This window comes from Struthio camelus, chromosome 2 (genome assembly GCF_040807025.1).
Source record: "Struthio camelus isolate bStrCam1 chromosome 2, bStrCam1.hap1, whole genome shotgun sequence".
Classification (NCBI taxonomy): domain Eukaryota; kingdom Metazoa; phylum Chordata; class Aves; order Struthioniformes; family Struthionidae; genus Struthio; species Struthio camelus.
The window spans coordinates 1155130-1173539 of record NC_090943.1 but is presented as its reverse complement, the minus strand read 5'-3'; the positions used below and the strand labels follow the sequence as shown (position 1 = coordinate 1173539).

The following is an 18410-nucleotide window of genomic DNA, read 5'->3' as shown; positions in this document are numbered from 1 at the left end:
CAACGGGAGAACTCCCTTGCACTTCAGTACTTCATGGCCTTTTTGAAACCACCCAAGACTTGTATTTCTACAAAGTATTACTAGTACAAACAGGCTGGCATAGATTTGTTAAGGTAGTACGGACTGTGTCAACAAGGAAACAAGCCTGCCAAGCTACCAAAATGTTTTCAAAACCTTTAGTATCTAGATTTATTTAAAAAACAAAAACAAAAAACACACACACACACAACACTTTCGGGATATAATACTCCAAATCATGTCCACAGACATCACAAGATTAGCCCTCTACCTTAATAAGCTCAACTCTGCTACCAGAGACACTAGTAGCCTTTAAATTTAGAAATTAATCACAGCTCAAAGATTAAGTCCCAGAGTATTTGCTGCCTCTTTTTCCAATGTCTCCCTTCTTACAAAACAAGAAGGGAAATTAATCTGACCTCAGGCTTGCTGTGTTAGCCAGTGAAGAGTAACGGGCACTTCTAAGGCACAACTCATTTCATCCTAAAATCAGACACGTAAAGAGGTCAGGGGACTGATGAAGTGCCTCCATCTACAACGGGAATTCAGGGTGAACCAACTCCAGAGGTCAATGTGCACACCGCACGTTTGGTCAATGACCACCACGAAAGCCATAGGAGAAATAGGTCAGGTGTATCTGTACTACTGTGAAACAAAACACACCCAGAGATTCAGCCTAGCATCTCCCAGAAAAGCAGTCTCCAGCCTACACTCTTCCCAGCAGCCCTGTCATCCTGCCACGCTCTGTTTCAGGCAGACAGGTATGAAGACCCACAAATAAAAACGTAGCACAAGAAAAGGAGTTAGTGGAAAGACAGCTTGCCCAGAGCCCATACTTACATTCCCACCTCCAGGGACATGCTTAATATTGTCCTTGGACCCACACTTGGACTGAACATGGCTGTAGTTCGCTTTTTTGGAGACTATCTGGACCTGGAACGTTACAGAATGGAAAAACAACACAAGGGAAGAGGACTGGTTAGAACTGTCATACGGCAGGCTGGAGCGGATGCTCTAACATGGATAAACAAGGAGTCGTGTTAAACTCGATCCAACATCAGTATTAGGTGTGAAAGCAATTGAGGAGGAGAGCGAGAAAAAAGTGAACGAGACAAGAGGCTGCACAGACAGTGTTAGTGCAAGAGCATAAGCGCTACGGTGAAAGAGCACTTATCTACCTACACCCCGGCTTAGCGCCACCCAAGCGCCTGCCTGCCTGAAGGGCCAGTCTGGGGTACGCTGGCGGTTCCCACAGAAAGCCTCCTAGGAGGTCTCTAGTGGGAGCATCCCCAGGGCCTGCTGAGCCACAGGTGCCAGCCCAGAGCCAGCTCAGCTGCCTCTTCCCCTCTATGGGTCCAAAACCGTGAGTCACCACTTCTAACAAACCTATTAATTGGTTAGTCTCCGCATTTTTAACTATTTCCACATGTCTGGATCGACTCCAGCCTTGGGTAATGTCTTTCAAAACCTCTGAACAGTAAAGCCCAGTGTGAGAAACAGCTGCTCTGCTGAAGGTCGTAAAGCCTCCAGTTAAATTTTATCAGAACAAGTGTTATGTTAATCACATAGATGCATTTCTCCTTTAAACTCAGATGACTCTGACTTTTTCAAAACTACAAAAGGACTCTGCTAAATGAGCTCACTTTTACTCGCAAAGGTGAAGTAACTGAGCGAGAGAGCAATAGGTCCATTTTTACACAGGGTTAGTTACAACAAGTGCTTAGTCTAGGAGTTATTTAACACAGCACAAAACATGGCAGAAGCTGTATCCTCGAGTACTTCTAGAAAGAGGTGATAAATTTAAAGCACAAAAGGAACCACCAGAACACTCTCACTTTAAACAAAAGTTTCCAAAAGCTACTTCGCCTGTTTAGAAAGGCTGGATTCAGGGCAATAGCAATACTGGAACATACTCTCGCCGTATGATTTTACGCTGGTTTGCTGACTCCTCTAGAGGTACCAATTAATGGGCAGCACCTGGTAACATCCGAGTTAAACCCAGCCTAACAGCCAGTGCCTCCCCATCGCCCGTGGCTCACGTACTGAAGTACAACGTCACGACAGCGCGTCAGAGTAAACCACTGGGGACCCTCTCCCGTGTGCAGCTCAGCTACGTTGGGGAAATTGCTGGAAAAATTAAGCTCTTAACGTTCTGCAACCTTAATGAAAACAGGCAGCGTTGAACTAAAACTCTCCCCCTTGTTACAAACTCATGTCAGATGAGACAACTTGTCTTCACAGGCAATTTCCAGCTCGCTCTGAAGGTGAAAAGGGAGGACTCTGCTCTGAAAACATTTACGGCAGGCATTGAAAAGGAAGTCTGTAGTGGAGATCACCAGGGATGCCTCTCCGGGTGTCTAGCCGAAAACATCATCGGGTTTACGAGAAAGATTGGAAAGGTGTCTGTGCAAGGGACAGTGACACTGATAGGAGAAAGCAGAAGAGTAAAGAGAAGGGAAAGTGACTCAAAATGGAAATGTTTTCCTTCATCTTCCACAGATAAAAGTCTGAAAAAAACTCACTTTCCCATTGGGCTGCTTTGGGGCACCCTCTTTTGTTACAGCTGTTTTAGTAGTAGCCATTTTAGAGACCGCATTGGGTTCAGGCTTTCGCGCAGCACCGGTTGAGTCTGGCTTTTTCTCTACTTTCCCCTAGATGGAGACAAATGGATGATTTCAACCAGCAACAGCAAAACTGGGGGCAGGAAAGTATGGAGCACAAGCCCCCCAGGTACGCTTAGTGGAGAAGGCAACCCCGGATAACCTCGTACGGGCTCTGACTCTCAGGCAAGGGGTCATCCCATGCCCAGGATGACAGAACTCGGGAGGGGAGGGGAGGCTACGGGAAGCAGCCACCCCCAGACACGGGGTGAAAGAGGCACTCTAGCGTCCGTAAGTCAATAACTAAGGAAAGCTCTTCATTTCTCAACAAGCTTGTAGGTGCCCTTCATCAAGTATTTCACCACTTCCCCAGCAGTCACACTGGCAGGTCTCCTAGTGAACACAGTATATAGTATCCTGTGGAGGGGAGAAAAAAAAAAAAACCCCAACCCAATCCTTTAGTAACCCAACAGCACTGCCCAATTCTTCATGCTGAAGATGTTACACTGCTCTTGGCGGCCAGCGTTATCTACCGACTGATTTCCTTCGCCTCTGCGCTCCAAGTGCTCTGCTGGATGCAGACACACTCAGCTTCCGTTTCTGGTTTCTCACCCACACACTGATCTGACTCAGGCTTTGAGATCAACAGCTGTTTTTATAAAAACAACCAAATGCAGGTGGACCTAATTAACTCAGCAGAGCAGAAAATTGAATGCAAATTACAGTTTTTAGAAACATTCAGCAGCTACCTGAGAACATCCATGCGAGTCTAGATCCTGATAAGTGCAGAAGAAACCGAGTTTTTTGGGCCAGCATAAATCCTATACTCCACTAACCTACCAGAAACGGAACAGTAAACCAACCCCCCCAGCACCCCTAAGGCATTCTCATACGCCGAACACATCCCAGCATACGTTAGCAACTTTAAAGACCACGAAACAGACAACGTTTTTCTCCAAATGTACAGCTATTAAGTTTTATCACTTCTATTAAAAAAAATTACAAAATAAAGGATAGCAGAAATAAATGTAAAAATAATTTCCCTTAAACTGGCACAATAAACCTGGCAGCTAAAAAGCTCTGCAATCCTTCAGAGCCCTAACACGGTTTAAAACAGTAGAACAACTTCAAGCGTTCGTTCTGACCAGATGGCTGAAGGATCTGTGAGCTTCGATTTCTTTTCAAGTTGCACTATATCGCATTGGAAAGGGTCGCCCTCCTCCTGCCTTCAAAAATCTTTCGGCAGATTTGGTTTGTCATTTCTAGAAAGTCTCTGTTTTGAGGAGCCGCAGTTCACCTTCTAGACTTCTAAGCCCTGAGGACCATATTATGGCCTTGGCCAAGACCATAACTAAGACATTTTTAACTTTTAAAGCTTAATTCCACGCATGTATCAACGGTGCGACACACAGCAACACAGCCCAAAACACCCTTCACTTTAATACACCTACGAAGAGATTAAGGCTCTCAGCATGAAGTGCGCTCTCCTGGCATCAGATTAAAGTTAGACGCTGGGTTATTCACTCCAGAAGACCTGCAGTAGAGAAGAGTGGGCAAATTTGTTCCACTCTGTGGAAATTAAAGCCCTCTGACTACGGGCAAGCTGCTAACACATTCAGTCAGGCAAAGAGGGGCGTATCTGTTATTTAACAACCAATAAAGGTTTTAGGCTTGTGCATATCCACAAGATGACTTTAAACCCTCAGAGAGTGCTACAGGTACATCCCCAAACCTTTGCCATCTACACGGTAGATGTCCATAATGAAATTGTAATTTAAGCCCCTTTATTGATCAAGGGCCTCAAGCTACATCTATGCACGTGCTTTTCCCCGTCCTACAGCTCATTCACCGTTCTCCTCTCCCCCTTCTTGCAGCCACCAGAGGTTACCCCAGAGCAGCAGAGGCAGACCCACTCCATTTCAGCTTTAGGCCTGACGGGTTGGCCAGAGCCCTGGTTCCCAGGCATGGGACAGGTCCTGTGGGACTTGCTCCTGAATCCAGGTTTCCTTCGCTGTAGTGCGTCATTCCACCTTCGATACCCTTCAGCAGGCTCAATCCCTCTATTCCCAGGCAAAACTTTAGAATACAGACAAGGTTTGAGCTTTCAATACCAACGAGTTTCTCCGTCCGAATACACGACGGAGAAACAGAACCACAGGTCTGGATTCCTGCACGTGTGCCCGTAAAACCCATGACGGCTCTTAAGGTGGATTCCTTCTGCACGCTAGTATCACTGCCTTGTTAATGCCTTGTGCACACACCAAGAACCCAAAGAGGAGCTCTGCAGAGCATAAACACGAGAAGAGCAGTGAGTATACAGCCACCAAAATTAGCAAAGAGCACCCGCAATGCTTAAGAGCTATGGTTTCAAAACACATATGGTTTCCAAGTTGGAAAAGACTTACCTTTCCTCCACCAGGCTGATGCTTAATATTATCTGTTGATCCAATTTTGGAACGTACGTTTTTCAGATCCGGAGCAGAAACACTGCTGGTTGGGCGAGGCGGCTTGGAAACGGTGCTGGGTTTAGCCGGAGCCTTAGCAGCTGGTTTTTTAGCATCCGCTGTTGCGCTTGCGGTTGTGACGGGTTTGGCTGCAGCAGGCTTGGGTTTGGGACGAGTGGTGGCCACCGCAGGTGGAGCGGGCGTGCTCGAGGAGGCAGCGGAAGGAGTAGTGGCGCTCGTTTTTACAGCATTCCCAGAAGCGCTCTTAGGGCGGCCCAAGTCTGCTACGATAACCACAGGGATAGGCGGAGGGAGGGGAAAAAGACTGATCAGATGGGACTTACACAAACTTCCCTGGAGCCCTAAAGACATAGCGGCCTGTTTAATAAACACACCCGCAAGCAAGGAGGATTTGGTTTAGACAGAAACTGAACAAATTACCTGACGGTGACTTTGCAGTGGTCTTCTTGGCATCTGCAGGCTTTGCATCAGTCTTAATAGCTGCCCAATACAAAACACATGGTTTCAGGATGAGCAGCTTGATCAGCACTTCAGAGAGCGCGAGCCCGTTTGCCCAGACCCGAGCTTGCCCAGACCCAGGATCCCGGCGCAGCTTCCCCGGAGGGCCGGCGCAGGCTCTCCCCAGCTCCTTACACGCTGATGCTCCTCTTTACCCACGATACCCGTTTCTAAAAAGCTGTTTGAAAGAAAGCATCCCCAGAATTAACTGCTCTGTTTGAACACCTGGCTGAACTCCTCCACCTCACAACAGCAATTGCTCACGTTTTTCCAGCAAAAGGATGGCTAAGAGGATGCTGCAACACGGTCGGGGCATGGCTTTGCTTTTTGTTTTTTCTTAAAATAACTTTATGTATCTGACAGCACTTTGCTCTAATGCTGGTTTAATCCTGCCCTAATTACATTTCTCAAAACAATTTATAGCGTTTCTTTACTAAAATGCCAAAGCAAAACCACGTTTGTCTATTTATAACCTTGGTACCATTGCTAGATCAATTCTAACCCAATGCCGATTTTCTTCACCTAGAAGTCACTGCACGTATTTTTGGTCTCTATTATAATTTTATGAAAATAAAAATCACTAAATTGAAAATACACCTTTAGGCAAACACCAATGACAGCGACCTGATGCATTCCACATAAGCAGCGCACAGTCTAAACCAGGAACAAATCTACACATCGCAAAGCGGAAGAAAACCATATACAAAACTGATCAAGGAAGAAGCATGGCCTGAAGAAAATACAAAGAGAACCTTACTTTTAAATAGTTCGTTTGATAATGAAATTGTAGCTTTTTGGACTATCAGTGATGGAGAACGGGCTAAAATTTGTTTCAACTTCAACAGGCAAAGGAAGGCAACATTATAAACAAAACCAAATAGAAAAGTCCGTAGAAAACTCATTAAGTTAGAAATCGTGGATTACTCGTGGAAAACTGATAAAAGGGATACTGATGACTGATTTAAAAAAAAGACACAGATGCAGATAACTTCTACCTGAGAGTCCTAAAAAGATGCTTGAAACCACTGCCTTCCAATATTTAATTTCCATCGACAGTCTTAGTTTTTTAGACAAACTCAAGTAGCTGGAAGGGTGCTTACGAAACGCCGATACAGAAAAGAGCAAAAAGAGGTAGATGCCTGCAGGCCCAACCAGTCGGGAGCGTTCCACCTAGACTTTGCTAAAAGCATTCAGTTAAACACCACAGGGAAGATACTAGCTAACGAGACAAAACATAAGTTGATTTTGGATAAATTTAGTTAAGTCCTTAAGGACAGATATATAATTCATACCAATCCCTTGAAATCCTGTCAAACAAACCTAATCTTATTCTATGAGACTGCAAGTTTAGTTGAGAAGACCGATTGCATGAATGAAACACACCTAGTTTTTATAAAGCTAAAAGGACTAATATGGTACTTAGATGTATAAAGAGAGGTAGCTACTTCTGTTCATGTGTCAGCGGGAAGTCAAACGCTACAACCCTTTGTGTTATTAGTGTGTGACATCGAAAACTTAGAGAACGATAAAGCTACTGGTCAAAAAGAGAGAGGTGATCTTATAAAAAGGTACAAGTCATTCCACCAGGGAAACAAAAATAAAACATCGCATAACCCATGGCTTTCGTCTAGTAAAAAAGTGATTAAGATCTAATACCTGGAAAATGAAACCAGGTAATTTCAAAACAAGCCACTAACACACACATTTTAAAACAGTGGGAATGACTAAACAATTGCGTAAAACACAAGAAAGTGGCGGAGCTGCTTTTGACACATGGAAAGAAAGAGTAGGTACCTTAAATATCATTTTTAGCCAGGAACATTAACCGGTTCAATGGCAGGCAGGCAAACCGAACTGCCAATAATATATACAAGATCAGAAGAGAACCAGTTCTCCATCACCTACGTCTATGTATCTGACACCTCTTCCACCTAATCTGAATTTGTTAATGTTTGGCTCGTTTTGATTCCCCTTCAGGCTTCACAGCCTCCACGACTCCAGACAGGTTAGAAGACTATTCAGCCTCTATCGCGCCCTCGCTTTCTCCTCTTCAAAACAAGACTCGACTCCTTCCGCCATCCATGACTCCCCTCTGCATTTCCAGATCCACACCAAACTGCTCTAACTCCTGATGGGATTTCGCCAGCTGACCTCATCTCCACTGTCCACCCTATTCCCTGCCCATCCTTTGCCAATGTGCCATCCGCTTTGGTGGAGAAGCCTCTTCCCCTCTGCATCTTGCCACTTGGAACAACCTTCTCGGATCTCTGCATCATTAACTCCATCTCCTTTCAAATGTCACCAGAAAACACTTCTTTCTGCTTTGTTTGGGCCTCAGTTTTGGAAGGAGAAATTAACTTAATGGAACTCATTAAAACGTGTTAAGCATTCTGGGCTACAGTTGGTATAGAAGACTGCACAGAATTAATTGTACAAGAAGGCCCACAGGATCTGTTCAGGTGCATGGCTCTTGGGAAGTGCAATACTTCCTCAATACAGGATTAATTATATTTTCCTCTAAAGCGTCAAGTAAGGGATATATCTGGCCTAATGCATTTCAACATCATTAAAGCACTGACACTATTCTCTTGGGCAAGATAGGTTATCAATTTGTGCTTTGGGACCCTTAGAACAAAACTACTAATACGCATCAGTCTCACTGCATGCTTATTGGCAAGTTTTAATAATTGACTAATGAGATCTAGCCACTTGAAAAGACTTGAGGACATGTAATTATAGTTTTTATCTGAAGTTAAATCTCTCAAACCCCATTAAGGGGAATGCGAATAGTGTTTTCAAGCTTCTGACATGCTGCTCGTGTTTCACACTGGTTGTGTCAAACAGATGGGAAGCACCTTCGGCAACTGGGCCCTGAACGGGATACAGCTTTCTGCTAAAGCGAAGGTGATTTCCACTTCAAATTCTTCCTGAGTTAGTCACGAGGGGAAAACCGAGAGACTCCATCTGCGGAAAGAAGGTGAAGCTCTTTCCTCATGAAAACTGCTACCCACATCCGTTCTAGGAGCGGTTTCTAACAAGTTTCCGTTACCACCTACGGGTAGCTATGAAAGTTCATCTTTGTGAAGCCAAGGGGTATCTCGACCAAGCAAGCACAGCACACGACTCCGTTCAAAAGTCATTCGCTTCCACGGGATCAAAAGTGAGGCTTGTGCCCGTCCTACAACTGAGCCCCTCCATTCTGCTTCAAGCTCCCCTAAGCTGCTCATGAGCTACAAACACCTTCTCAATGATAGCAATAACTGTCAGAAAATATAGCTTGATCCCATAAACAACCTAGGCTACCTAAAAGTAAGTCAGTGTCTTCTCACCTGAATGTTTACCTGATTCTAGCTTTACTCCAGGTCTAAATGTGGAAACTGTTATCAAGGAAACAACAAGTACAGTTATTCTAAGGCCTAAAACCTAGAACTTCGTTTTACAGCATGGAGAACGTATTACAGGTCAGCTAGTACATTTCCATGGCTATAACCCATCCAGTTAGGAATGGACCAAAACCAAGCAGGATTTAGCATACTCCTAGGTGAACTGCTGCAACGGCTAACTGTCTTCACCTCGAACTCTGCCTTTATCAGCCTCTAGCTGTTTTTCTGCTATAATAGCAAGTCACGCACTTTCAAGCGTTTTCTCCATATCAGTTCACCCTTCTTTTGGGTATACGAGATTGAACACTTGCAGTCCCATCCTGCAGGTTTGTTTTTCCCAAGTTTTAAATCGTTTCCAAGTGTTTATTCTAACTATTATTATTAAAAGTACAGACTTAGTAGCTCCCTTATTCTTAAATCAAATATGTCCAATAATTATATCAGCCTCACATCACACAGAGCTGTTGCAAGACCACATGTTCAACCGGTAATCCAAGCTGACTTTCCACATCATTCAGATTCGCTTTTTGGAAGAGGAAGTCCTACCGAGAAAAAGAGTCGAACCTACAGCCTTTGTGCCTTGAGACAGGATCTTGTCTTACGCTGTAGTAAGAGGGTTATTTCAGCTATCGTTACGCCTCCAATCAACTTCTGACAGAGAGGGCAGTTTACACCTCCCAGCACTACTGCTGCAGAGCAGCTTGGTCTTCTCACGAGCAACACATTTCAAGGGTTTGTTTTGTTCTCATCTGAAGATCTGCAAGACTGTTCACTGGGAGACTGATTTTAACAAACTGACGGGGTCACAGGGAGACCGCCACACGACGACTCCTCCGCAGCGACGCAGGAACAAGTGCTCAGCAGCACTGGAACAAGTGATAGATAGACAAATACCTTACTGGGAACCGCAAGTGCTACTCGCACAAGAACTTGCAGTCATTTAGAAAGAGAGATCGTCTGAAGAAACGCAAGCAAATACTCACATGTCGGCCTCTTCGGTGGAGAGGCAGCAGTGTTTTTCACACCAGATGCTGCAGCGACGGGAGATGCTGCAGTGGTCCTGGGAGTAGCTGGGCTGCTCCTGACAGTAGTTCGAGGCGTGACAGATGACGGTGGCTTTGACAGTGAGGTCCGCTTATCCGGGCTCTTTGCATCTGTAACCTGAAAAGGAACAGGCTGCATTAAAGCCAATACTTCACCCGCAGTCTCTTCAATGTGTTTGCCAACAGAAAGCCTGAAATGAATTTAAATCCTAATAGAGGAGGCACAGTTGTTTAAATTCTTGAGCACATAAGCTAGGCGCTGTTGAAACAATATAACACAGAAGATAAACAATATATATAATTAAGATATACAGAAGTGGCTGATCATATTTAACACAGGACACAGAACACAGACCCTGCTGAATACTAGACTTCATCCCTATCTGCTTCAGAGTTAATGGGCAGAGTCCATTTACAGATCTGCACAGGGCAAAATCAGTCCACTAGCAATATTTTTCGGGAGAGTTCCTTCTTTTACAAGTAAAAATGCTTTCTAAGCTAGAAAGGCATCTTTTAAAGCACCCAGGACACAAGGGATCCAACAGTTGATAAACGAGTGACCTGTCAGGGACAAACATGAAACAGTTTTCCTGGTGAAGACTGAACCGTGGACACCAGTGCCTGGATTAACCCAGGATTTCAGTACTTGAAAACAAATGAGATTAGACTAAGTACTTAAAAAAAAATTAGGATGATGCAAAAATGTAAATAAAACTGAAGGCACTGGTTCACAAAAAGGCAACTAATCCGTGCCGTTTTGGTTTAACTTCAACCACGCCCCGTCAGGGCACTCTGTCTCTTAGGAATTCAGCTCCGGAGCAGCATGTTCAGTATTACCTACCGAAGGTCCAGCGTTTCCATCAGAAGATAAACTGACTTGGTTCTAACGGCTACGGATTTACGTCTGTGGGGTTTTGTTTGTTTTTTAAATACAGACACTCAAGAGAAATTTCTTAAGTGTAAAAGCGTAGTAGAAGTGATTTCAAACACCAACCAAAAACTTCTGAAGTTGATGTTAACATCCCCTTCCACTTCGAATCCCACTGCTGTATGATGACTTGCGTGTGAGGGGTCACGAACAGAAGCGTCTTCACAGTAGAGCAATATTACTTACAACCAAATCTGTGTGTTTGTCGAATGCATTTAGAATAAATTAAAAAAGGTAAAATAATTTCATCTGTCAAGCTGAATGACAGCAGAAAACTCACTAGGTTTTAAAATTCAGCTCCACATCAATATGTCTCTAGGTAAGAACTTTTACAACGTTTCTATAGTGTTTAAAATTGATCAGACCGATCTGACTGATTTTTTTGTTTGTTCGTTTCCTTCCAGAAATGGAGTGCTAAACACCAATACTGAAGCTCTCCGTTCAGTTTTCCTGTACTCTTCCCTGGATTTAACAGTAACCCTAAGTGTGCAATATCTCTCTCTCTACATATCTCTATTAAAAGAATCTGGAAAAAAAAAAAAAAAAGACCAAATTTCTTGCATAGCCTGAGGCAGTTCACAAGAAAAATGACAGTAATACAGTCTAGTTAAATTCTCTCCTCTGTGATGACACATAAAATTGAACGCTTGGGACTTGAAGCTGTGACGGAGTTATTGGAAGCTGATGCTAATAGCTGTGCAGCTCTCGCAACACAGTGTTTCAGGTTCTCGATCTCATTTTCCCAAGATTAGTGCTAGAATTATGTTTTGACTCGTGGGTAAAACAGTTGGTAAGTTAACACGAAAAGCTCTTGGAGCTCCCACACAAAAGCAAATCGTCTCTTACCTTTGGTTTAGCCTCCTTTGGAGTTAAGGTGGCAGGACGTGTGCTAGTGGTGGCCGGGCGTTTAGGAGTGGTGGCCGCAGTAGGACTGGTGGGCTTTTTGTTTTGGCCAGGCGTAGCGGAGGCCGGCCGCTTGGGGCTGGTAGCGGACAGAGGCCTGGCTTTCGGTGCGGCAGGCTTGGCTGATGGTGTGGATGCTGCAGGCTTTACGTTTTTTCAAAAAGCAAAATCCAGTATGAAAGCAAAAAAACACCCAAAAAACAAAAACACAACACAACAAAACACAGTGCGTTGTAAACCAAAACATCAAGCTGCAAGAACATAAAAATGATATTTAAAAATCAAATGAAAAAAATAAATAGCTTTCTGTTTTCTGAGCGTAACAAAAAGACCAAAACGAAGCAGCAGTAGAGGGCCCAATGGATTTTTGCCCTTCAATCCAATATGAACAGGATTTACTCCAGCGACACCCAAAGCAACCGAAGGAATCACTGGTAAAGCTGCGATTAGTAATTGGGTATTCCTGACCTCTTGTCCTACGCGCAACGAGCAGGACCTTGCTTTCCAATTACACGCGTGCAACAGATTGCAAGCGCTAAATCCTGCTCTGGTCAGCTCCGGTGGTCGCACTCCCACCGCCTTCGAGGGGAGGGGGACCCTGCCCCTACCACCACCGCTACGGCTACTACTTCCAGAATTTGGGTTTGGATTTTGTCGAGCGCAGCAAGCTGCTGAAGGCAGGTACCTTTCATATACAGCCCTAAAATAAGTGAACACCAGGTCCTGATCAGCATCTCCACGTGCTAACTGTAATGCAAATAAGCGAGCAGAGAAACAACTAGGACAGTATCGGTGTTCTGGAAATGTCACTAGAAGCGTTTCCTACTTCCACATCACAGGCACCAACTAGGCAATTATTTACGTACAAGCTTACTGAAACTGGATTTAATAAGTCTATAATCAGACTTGCTAAAGGCTGAGTTGTTTGCAACTGCAAAATTGAACGCTTTTGTTTGAGTAAAATAGTTCATACGCGGCAGCTCAGAAAACAGAACGTGTGCCACCATGGCTTAAGAAGCAGAAAAGCTGGTGATTTAAAACCATGGAGAGGAGTGCCATGAACGTGAAACGGTGCCTACCTTCGCTTTCTTCTCAGGGCTTGGAGGAAGCTCCTTGTTTGGAGGTGCGGTGATATCATTCCCTGTCACTGCTTCAGCTGGCTTGGTCTCTTCTGGTTTTGCTGGCAAAAAAAAAAGGAGGAGGACTTCTTAAGTTTAGGCTCTTTTGTCTTGGGCTTTTTTTTTTTTTTTAATACAATAACAGGAGGAGCAGAAGCGAGACAGTTACAGGTTGGGTGTTTCTGGAAAAGTTCCCCAGAGTCACAACACTGACAAGAAGAAAGATTTCTGCTGTGCTGGGACACGCCAGCACGAGCTCATCCAGATGCCAGCAGCATCCAATTACTCAAGTTATGCCACAGTGAGAAGAGAGACAGCTGATGACGGAAACATCTGTTTCAATGAACATAAACTTTCCCATCTTTCAAGTTCTTTTGTTATTGCCGCTTCGTCTTGACCTCTCTTCTTCCATATCTCAGTCTACAGCAACTGCCCACAACCACGTTTTACAGCTCACCATGAACAAGGAAGATTCCCAGCAGCCAAAAGGAGCTGGCCTAACAAGAGGAAAGGTCGGAAGGGAAAGCAGGAATATGGGAACCACGCTCCACACAAAGCTGCGATTACAGCCGTTACAAAGGGTCAAAGGCTGCCAGATTTTCTACTGCCATTGCTCATTTTTGTCATTGCCACCAAAGGTTTTTATGATGAGTCAGGCAAACTGAATACACACGTACTCCTCGTAACAGGAGCGCAGTAGCCACCACCCCTGCGTTGGTATGACAGTAGATGGTAGCCACCATCTACGCTCAAACAGCCTCTAAAGCATTGTTAAGCCTCCAGCAAAAGAACAAATAAGGCCCTCCAGAAAAATAAATAATATAACAAAACATTAATTTAGAAGCAGCTTCACTAAAGCTTTAGGACTCTTGAGGACTCGCGACAGAACTGTCACCGCTCTTTGCGCCATGAGATGTGTAAGAGGCACCATCAGCTTCCCCATAAACAGCTTTGGAAATACTGCAACACCCCGTGGTGTGTGTTACTGCACAACTGTACGGGCTACGAGCCGTTTTCCCCTGCGGTTCCTGTGGTATTGGAATTGTATGAAGGACACGGCGCAAACAACCCGTCACAAGCGTATTCATTTTCCTTGTCATCTGGGGATTAAAATAAAGAGCATCTGTACTGGATGTTTCTTTTTATAACACCACAACAGGCTGTCACGCCGCAGCGCATGATAAGGGCCCACCAGACAATAGCGTAGCAATTTCAACAGTAAAAAGGTTGTTTTCCCACATCTTTTGAAGATTACTATTTATATTTCACATTCTCTTGCTTGCCAGTCTTCAAGGGAGAGTCTCAAAGAACTTTCCAGTTGCGGCAGAAATTCCGTTGCTGAAACCAGCAAAAATAAATCAGTGCCTTCTGCCAATTTTGAGGATGCTCAGCCAAAGGGTGATTGGGTTTTCGGTTGGTTGGTTGGGGTTTTTTTTTTTTTTTTGACTCCATGATAAATTCTAGCAGCTTTTTTTTTTCTTGCATTGTATTAGCTTCTGTCTAGTCACTTAGCTTCCAAATCACACTCAGTGTCAAACAGCACTGAATTTAACGCTCAATGCATACAAAAAAGACTTCTAAAGAAAACAAGCACTGAGATGTCCAGGTGGGATATTATTGTTTTTAATGCAAAATTCCTAAGAATCAAGGATCGTTCATGTTCGTCTGGAAAGCCTATTTTTTGTAGCTAATCTGCACTGGCTCCTCTGAACTAGTTTTCTCCACTAAATTTCAATAAACCTCATTTAATTTGTCCATTTTATCTACAGCAATACTCGAAGAAGCAATTGTCATCAACAGTTCCTGTTTGCAAACAGCGTGTTTCTGTGCCTTTGCTGTTCTTCGCTTCCTTACAATCCATGTCTAGAGACTCACTTTGAATCCTCCTCGTCTCAGGTATCACAGCTATCAAGGGGACCTTCCATCAGCTAGAAGTTACCTTTCACGTGCTGCCAATCGTTACTATTGCTTCAGCTAATTCAGCAGCAACATTAAACCGCTCGCTTGACGACAGCGTCTGAACGTGCGTGCATCGACACGGGTCTCGTTCAGGAAGCCTAACGCAGCTTTTCAGAAAAACTGAACTCAAAGATTCACCGACTCCAACAGCTCTCATGCTTCTGAAGTAACGAAAGGGGGCTGCACGTAGTTTCAGGTTAATTACATACAGACTGCAACATGGGAAACGTTCAAGGGGAACGACTTCAACTGTCACACAAACAAAACAAAAATAGGTTCTCTAACAAAAACAAGAGGGTCTCTACAGGACTACCTAGCTTCCATCAAACAAATAGGTATTTTTACGTAAGACGGAAATGTAGCATCACCAAGCTGAGGGAGCCACACAGCAGGATAACGCACGTCTAGGTTATTCAGGTCGTATTTGTAAATAAATAAATAAATAAATAAATAAATAAAGATAATGAACCCAGGATATCTGAGTAGGGAACTTTGCTATCTCTTGGGCCACCCTGAATGGGACCATCAGTCAGGTTGCATTTATTGTAGCCTCAGATACGCCGGGGAACATACCCCTCAGGGATTAGAGAAGGATAGTCTTGTTTTGTGCTGCCTCGATGTAAGTAACCACCCAACGTGCTCATCAGGATGTTGGCTTTCATTCGTCGTTTAATTACGAGGCTTCGCTCTCCCATACAGAGCGGAGAACTGCCAGGGAAGCTTGGCTAGTTACAGGGAATATTAGGAAAAGCTGCCAAATCTTAATCAAATTTGTTCATTAGGCTGTGAGAATTATTTAAGAGACTTTTCAGTTTGCTCGTTCCTCCAAGCACGGCAACAAACCTCCAAAGGGTATTTCAAGGACGCTTTGTCCAAAGCTGTAAGGGCGATTGCTACTCTCTCCCGACCAGAGCCGACCCTTCGCTGCGGCAGCTCCTGCTCGCCCCGGCGTTTGCTGACTCGGCACCGGGAATCCAGTTACTCCCGGGGGGAAAGATGCCGGGGGCTTGAAGGAGAGAGAAAAGGACGCTCCACACTGGCATCTTCCTCGGAAAAGCTGAAGGGTACAAACCCGAGATCAGTCACGGTGCCCTCCTGCTATTCACTGCAACGGCAAACGCAGAGTGCTGCACTGCGCAGTCCTCACGTATATCATCTGTTAGACAATAAGGATGTTTTTAACCCAGAAAATCAAACTTCTCATATGTATCAGTTCAAAATACTGTGATGCACCACTGCTTCCCAATTTCCAAGAGTGACACTGGAAGAAATTATTTAAATCTAGGTAGATCAAAGAAAACAAGCGAGTCCACAGTTAACAGCTAAACCTGCGAACCCCAAACTCCAGATTTTTCTTTGAGGCTTTATAGACAATTACGAAAGAGTAAACTTGATACAGGGCACTTAGGCTTCCCTTAACGGTGACACTGAGCACACTTCTGACACGCTCCCCACGACAGCCGTCAGGACGAGGGATCTTGATGAACGCTGGCGATCTAGAAACCCCGATGCGGAGGGCTCTACCTGCGGGGCGCCCCGGTGCTTCTCCCGCTCCCGCTACGCTGCGGGCACTTGGGGTTCAGACCAGATCAAGGGGTCTACCTAGCCTAGCACACTGTTCTCGAGAGGCCTGTTACCGACAGTTCGGGAGTATGAGAACAGGCACACACAGATTACTTCCCCTGTATATTACCCTCGGTATCATGTGACTTGCAGCCTAGAGACTGCCCAAGTCAAAGGTGAACGCCAGCAATTTTTCCATGAATTTGTTCAATTGCTTTTTAGCGCCTGCAATTGTTTAACATCAGAATAACAGCACGATGTAGGCTGGAAGGGAAGCCTGGATGTCTTTTAGCCCAAACACCCGCTCAGAGCAGGTTCCAGTCACACCTGATTGCTCAGGGCTGCCTCCAGTCAGGTTTTGAGCATCTGTGAGGATGGAGATGCCACAACATCTCCGGGCTTCCCTTCCAATATTTGATTAGCCTCATGGTAAAAAAAAAAAAAAAATTCACAAACTCTTGGCATAAGCTTTTCACAGCTTTACTGTATATTGCTCACGAGTCACCTAGTTTCATTTTTCTCTGCTACTGCTATTTTCATTTGATGACCTATGTTCTTAAACCGAAAAGATGAATCAGTCTTTTCCTGTTCACCATTTCCATGTCACTCACAACTTTACAGACAGACATCACAACCCCTCCCTCTGCAAGTCATCTCTCTACCAGGCTGAAGAGTCTTTCCCCACACACATTTCTCCAGTGCGATGCCTTTGTTTAGCATCTTTTTAGGTCTACCACAACCTTCTTGAGACAGAGGACTACATGTAGACTTACACATAGTATTCAGGACACAAGCATATCAGGCACTTATAAACTGATATAGTTTTTCGAGTTTGTTCTCTTTTTCCTTTTAAATTCCTAGAATTGCATTTGCCGAAGAAAAGCCACACAGAAGCCTCCTTAGGACATCTAGAGAGTCTAAAGTCCTTCCAACAGTGGCACTGCTGCCCCCTGCTTCCTTACAAGTGCGGAGACAAAGCCCTCGGGGTTACAGCACGGCCTAGGGGACACACTGAGCTGGAGGGAAGACGCAGATCTTCAGCCTTTCAGACTCCCCCTCAATCAACCTACCATAGCAGCTCTGCTGTGAAAACTGAACATCTGAAAAGCACTAAATCCAAACAGCTTTACTGTTCATGCTTTCTTCCCTTAAAAAGAAAAATTAGGAAAAAATACTTCTGGAAACATACCTGTGGGCATCTTTTTAGACCATGGCACTACACTGCTTTATAAATATGGAGTTTGCACAGGACAAACACACTGACGTGGGTGTTATTTCTCAAATATCACGCAACAACTTACTCAAGAATAAGCATTCCCCAAAATTCATTCTCTACGTCAAAGGGAGCAGAGGAAGAGTCCTATACAGCATATGTTAAGCTCATCTTCAAAAGCCGAAAGCAAGTATTCCTGTTTTCAGCTGAAACGCGCCAGCAGCTGGAGGAGCCTGGCTGAACTACTGAGGTAAGCAGAAGCTCAAACACTACAGTGAACATAAAGGAGAGAAGTAATTGCATACTGTGCGCTTGGAAGGTTTTTAAGAATGTTAGGTGCTATTTTCCTTTTTATCACCTTTATTGACAAGGTAAGTGGGCACGTCAGTGGGTACTCAAGATTTCATCACCTAAATCCTCTTATCTCCTACCTCTTGGCAGGGTATTAGCTCCCATGTTATGCAGTCTATTTACTTCACCTGTCTTGCACCTATCCACCAATGGAGGTGGGCTCATTCACACGCTTCAAGATGGAGGTGGACTTGCGGCTGCTTTCAAACGCGCCTGTGAACGAGGACACGCGCTCATCGTCCACAGTGCCAGCAAGGGATATTCATGGGCTAAGCTGAAGTAAAACATCATTCACTCAAACAGCTCCGTAATTCTCATAGAGATTAGAGTCATCAACAGAAAATCCACTAGGAGAGCTAGATTAAGCA

General features: G+C 44.5%; 1 protein-coding gene across 18 annotated transcripts in view; it reads right to left on the bottom strand.

Moving 5' to 3' along the window:
• Positions 1-18410, bottom strand: part of MAP4 (microtubule associated protein 4) — a 153154-nt gene that overhangs the window by 12034 nt on the left and 122710 nt on the right. For 10 of the 18 annotated variants that reach the window (XM_068933972.1, XM_068933971.1, XM_068933976.1 and 7 more), the window contains 7 exons: positions 12918-13018; positions 11782-11982; positions 9948-10125; positions 5504-5563; positions 5024-5346; positions 2541-2669; positions 859-951 (listed from right to left, as the gene is read on the bottom strand). In XM_068933972.1, the coding sequence (XP_068790073.1) occupies positions 859-951; positions 2541-2669; positions 5024-5346; positions 5504-5563; positions 9948-10125; positions 11782-11982; positions 12918-13018 (1085 nt within the window). The remainder of the gene's footprint in view (positions 1-858; positions 952-2540; positions 2670-5023; positions 5347-5503; positions 5564-9947; positions 10126-11781; positions 11983-12917; positions 13019-18410) is intronic. The other 8 variants (XM_068933977.1, XM_068933979.1, XM_068933964.1 and 5 more) reach the window with 4 other exon arrangements.